At 41.0% G+C, this 5,161-nt stretch overlaps 1 protein-coding gene across 1 annotated transcript; it reads left to right on the forward strand.

Annotated features, from left to right (window-relative positions):
• Positions 1–201: 201 nt before the first annotated feature.
• On the forward strand, positions 202–2,444 carry LOC117993347 (heat shock protein 68-like). Its single transcript, XM_034981149.2, has one exon. The coding sequence runs from the start codon at positions 359–361 to the stop codon at positions 2,249–2,251; it is 1,893 nt and encodes a 630-aa protein (XP_034837040.1). The 5' UTR covers positions 202–358; the 3' UTR covers positions 2,252–2,444.
• The last annotated feature ends 2,717 nt before the right edge of the window (positions 2,445–5,161 follow it).

Consider the following 5,161-nt stretch of genomic DNA (forward strand, 5'->3'; position numbering starts at 1 on the left):
GATGGTAACATTATTATGCTCTTCTTCCGATATACCCATCTCATTCTTTCACAACGTCAGATAACGTAATGCGTTCCTATTGGTCAACAGAACAGCTTCTAGAACCATCGACATACATCGCTCTCTGATTGGTTAATTCTCGATCAAGGTAGAATTTTCTCGGCCTCCTATTAGTTTAATATATAAGCGCCGCGCTTGGCGCGTAAACTCAGAATAATTCGAAATACGAAACAGTGAAGACGAAAGTTGAGAGTTCGGTGAGAACTGAAGTGCAGTTATTTTACAAGTGTTATAAAACTTTAATCGAAGTGTTTATATATTTTCTACGTGTGTTTATAAGAATTAGTATTGAAGAAAAATGCCAGCTATTGGAATTGATCTCGGTACGACGTACTCCTGTGTTGGAGTTTGGCAGCATGGGAATGTGGAGATAATCGCAAACGACCAAGGCAACCGTACAACACCATCCTACGTCGCATTCACCGACACGGAGCGTCTGATCGGCGATGCAGCGAAGAACCAGGTCGCGTTGAACCCCAACAACACGGTTTTCGACGCGAAAAGGCTGATCGGACGCAAATTCGACGACCCGAAAATCCAACAGGACATGAAGCACTGGCCGTTCAAAGTCGTCAACGACTGTGGGAAGCCGAAAATCCAGGTGGAATTCAAGGGGGAGAAGAAGACGTTCGCGCCAGAGGAGATCAGCAGTATGGTTCTGACGAAGATGAAGGAGACAGCTGAAGCTTATTTGGGGTCGTCTGTACGAGACGCGGTGATCACAGTTCCAGCTTATTTTAATGATTCTCAACGTCAGGCCACGAAAGACGCGGGTGCGATCGCGGGTATTAACGTCTTGAGAATAATCAACGAACCCACCGCAGCGGCGTTAGCTTACGGTTTGGATAAGAACTTAAAAGGTGAGCGAAACGTTTTGATCTTCGACCTCGGTGGAGGTACCTTCGACGTCTCCATTCTCACCATCGACGAGGGCTCGCTGTTCGAGGTGAAGTCCACCGCAGGGGACACCCACTTGGGAGGCGAAGATTTCGACAACAGATTGGTGAATCATCTCGCTGAGGAATTCCAACGGAAATATAAGAAAGATTTACGCGCGAACCCACGAGCGTTACGCCGCCTACGCACCGCCGCCGAGCGCGCGAAGCGAACGCTCTCATCGAGCACCGAAGCCACCATAGAAATAGATGCCCTTTACGAAGGTATCGACTTCTACACCAGAGTATCCCGTGCGAGATTCGAGGAACTAAACTCGGACCTTTTCCGAGGAACTTTGGAGCCTGTCGAAAAAGCTTTGAAAGACGCTAAATTGGACAAGGGCCAAATTCACGACGTCGTTTTAGTTGGGGGATCGACACGTATACCTAAAGTCCAAAACCTGCTGCAAAACTTCTTCTGTGGTAAAAAACTCAACCTTTCCATCAACCCTGATGAAGCTGTAGCCTATGGCGCGGCGGTGCAGGCGGCTATTTTGAGCGGTGAGACCGATTCGAAGATCCAAGATGTTTTGCTCGTAGACGTCGCACCGTTATCGCTCGGCATCGAAACAGCCGGAGGAGTCATGACCAAAATCGTTGAACGCAACTCCAAAATCCCGTGCAAGCAATCTCAGACCTTCACAACTTATTCGGATAACCAACCCGCTGTCACCATCCAAGTCTATGAAGGAGAACGAGCTATGACCAAAGACAACAACTTACTAGGAACCTTCGACTTGACTGGTATTCCGCCCGCGCCGCGTGGAGTCCCCAAAATCGACGTCACATTCGACTTAGATGCTAACGGAATCCTCAATGTATCTGCGAAAGAAAACAGCACAGGACGAAGCAAGAATATCGTGATAAAGAACGATAAAGGAAGACTGTCTCAAGCTGAAATAGATCGCATGCTATCCGAAGCAGAAAAGTACAGAGAAGAAGACGAGAAACAGCGTGAAAGGGTGACTGCGAGAAACCAATTGGAGTCATACATCTTCAGTGTGAGACAGGCTTTGGATGATGCTGGCCAGAAGCTATCTGATGCGGAGAAAAGCAGCGCGAAAAGCGAGTGCGATGAAGCGTTGAAATGGCTCGATAACAACACATTAGCAGATAAGGATGAGTATGAACATAAACTCAGGGAAATCCAGAAGGTTTGCTCGCCCATTATGAGCAAATTACATGGGGCAGGCGGTGCTCCAGGTGGACCTCAGGGCGCCGGCGCGGCCGGACCTACAGTCGAAGAAGTGGACTAAACCTTCCAGTGCCTAACAAACAGTATTGATTGAATGTGATACTAATTTGTGTTTAAGACTGATTATTTATTTTTGTCGAGTATTGAGTAATTGAATGTGATCACCTGTTATTTTGGTTAAGTAAGATTTAATTTATGATTAAGATCACCTGTTGGATTACTTTGAATAAAAAATAATTTATTTTAATTTTAAACTTTTGTTTTATTTATTTTTATGGCCTGCGTAAACGAGGGAATTGCCCGCGGAGGCCAAATAAGTCAGTCATCTATTACTACTATGATATTTTGTCCTCGGCGGACAATAGATAGTCCCTCGTCTGCGCAGGCCCTTAATGTCACTCAGGCCCGCTCAGACCATTAGGCCAAGTCCAAATCTAATGGGATTTCATGCACAGAATTCCATAGGAACTTATTTTACTTAGGTATATTGCACGGACAAGATTCCGAAAATAATAAATTCCGTGCACGGAAGTCCATTAGATTTGTTTCTAGCCAACCTAAGCTTCATTTTTTGCCGACAAAAATCGGCCATCAGTCTCGGACGTGGGCGGAGTGCCTACCACAGAATACATTTACTCCAGTTCTTACTGCCTGTGTCCTAATACACCTACTCATTATTTATTCAAAATCGCAGATAGTCTCATTTTAATTTCTTGTATTAAAAATCAAGCAGTTTTCTTTAGGTTTTTTCACCAAACACCATTTTTATAGACTTTGGTCTGTTGGCATATAAAATAAAACTGTCAATAGATGTCACTACCAAAAGTACGAAATACTATTCATCAATAGATGGCGGTACTAGACATTTGGATTTTAACGATATCAATTATAAGTTAACAGTAATTTATATTAAATTGGCTTAATAATAATATGAAATTACATTATTATCAATTTACCTTTTAATGAAATGGAATTTCAATGGAAAACGTTTAGATTACATGAGATTTTAGAATAACCACCGATAGATGTCGCAGCTTGAATAATTATAAGTAAATGTTTTGGTTTGTCAACAATAGATGATACAAGTAGTAAAATTTTGCTATGAATTTTGCCGAATATCAGATTCCGTGATGGCTCAGAACCTCAGAAGTTTGAAGGCGCATAGTAATAGAAAGGAACGTATTAACTATTAACCTAACCTATCTTGTGCGGGCACATCTCGATTTCGCTAATATGATGTTTTTACATTGTTTCAATTTAATAGAAGTCCGATGTCAAGCTACAAAACAGTGTAGGTACGCGGCTTATAAATTACTCACCTATTATGTGATTTTTATTTTATTTGTTTATAATATACAATGACTTTCGGTCCGGCTCCTACTTCATGTACAAGACGCCTATAATGTTTCAACTAAGTACCCTACCTATATATCGGTAAATAACAAATTAACAACATTTTAGTTATCTTAAACCTTAATCCACCTTGTAAGTGTATTGCTTACCTTTGTTCAACAATTCAAACAATGGGTAGGTAAGTACTTACATCTTATCGAATACCTTTGTGATTATCTAAACCATAGTTTAGACTTTATATACCTAACAGTATTCTTTGATTTTCCGGGGTAAAAAGTATATGTATAGGTATGTGGTCTTACCTATATAGATTTTTCACTAGGTGATGCAAGCTATCCTGCATTAAAATTCGTCAAAATTCCTCAAAATCGGATGGGCTGTGAAAATTGCAAATAGAAATAGACAGATTTTTATTCTTAGAATAGAATAGAATAGAATAGAATGTTTTTTTATTCATGTAAACTTTTTAAAAGTGCTTATGAATAGTCAGGTTTAATTTACCACTGGTTCGGTAAGGTACCACTTAAACTATTGACATGTGCTTTTGAATCGTCAAAAGAACCGACCGCCGCCGCGCTGGTTTGGAATGGCTTTCCAACCAAGAATGGACCAGCAAGAAACACGCCGGCGTCGCGCAACTCGAGGATATTATCAAATATCACCTCTCAGCAACAACTCTCAGCAATGAGGAATTTATTATGATGCTGAGAGGACTCAACTTTAAAAATAAAATAAACGAGCAAAACGAGCAGGCGGGTCGGTCACCTGAGTTAAGTGATTACCGCCGCCCATGAACATTTGCAGCACCAGAGGAACTGCCGACGCGTTGCTGGCCTTTCAGGAATTCGTTGGTCCGCCTCTTGAATAGCCCCATGTTGTAATCTAGTGAGAACACCGCCGAAGGGAGTTGTTCCACAGTTTCTTTCATGTATGAAATAAATACTTTTCATATCAAAATGCATTTCGCGCGTAGATACTGTTTCAGTGTCATTATGAATCAATCAGGGTCAACAACTTTCAGCACATACGTATATAACGTAGGTATACTATTCTTTTCAATTGAGAAGAAGCTCCGAGTTCCGACATACCTACCTACTTCATACTTGTATATGTATAGTAGGTAGCCGGCAAGAAATATTCTTCATCGACCTAGAACGAGACTTCGGCTTTGTAGAGACGACTAGAGACTAATTTATCAATCAACCAATCGATCAATTTATTCATAAAATAGAGATACAAAAAAATACAAAAAAAAATTTAGATCGAAATACCTACTGAAGATGAGCCTACATTTTACCAATAGTAAATTATTAATTGTAAATAATGACGCCACGACCACTTGAAGCAATCTATTGCAATACCCAGCAATACCTGAAAATTCCAGCAATGTTATGCGAAATAATTGCTCCAGGTTGCTCCATACGTGGCCGTGGTAGTGACGTCAATTTTGACTAAATTGCCTGGAATTGCGAAATTTCAATTGCGCGTGTAAGCGCGTGTAACCTTTATATTATGTGCAGCTCACAAGATTTAATATGCCGTTGGTCTTCTCATTTGAAACGCATAGTAAGATCTATATCTAATCGCATATCGCAGAAATATCAGACATTATACACAT

Source organism: Maniola hyperantus, chromosome 23 (assembly GCF_902806685.2).
Source record: "Maniola hyperantus chromosome 23, iAphHyp1.2, whole genome shotgun sequence".
Taxonomy (NCBI): domain Eukaryota; kingdom Metazoa; phylum Arthropoda; class Insecta; order Lepidoptera; family Nymphalidae; genus Maniola; species Maniola hyperantus.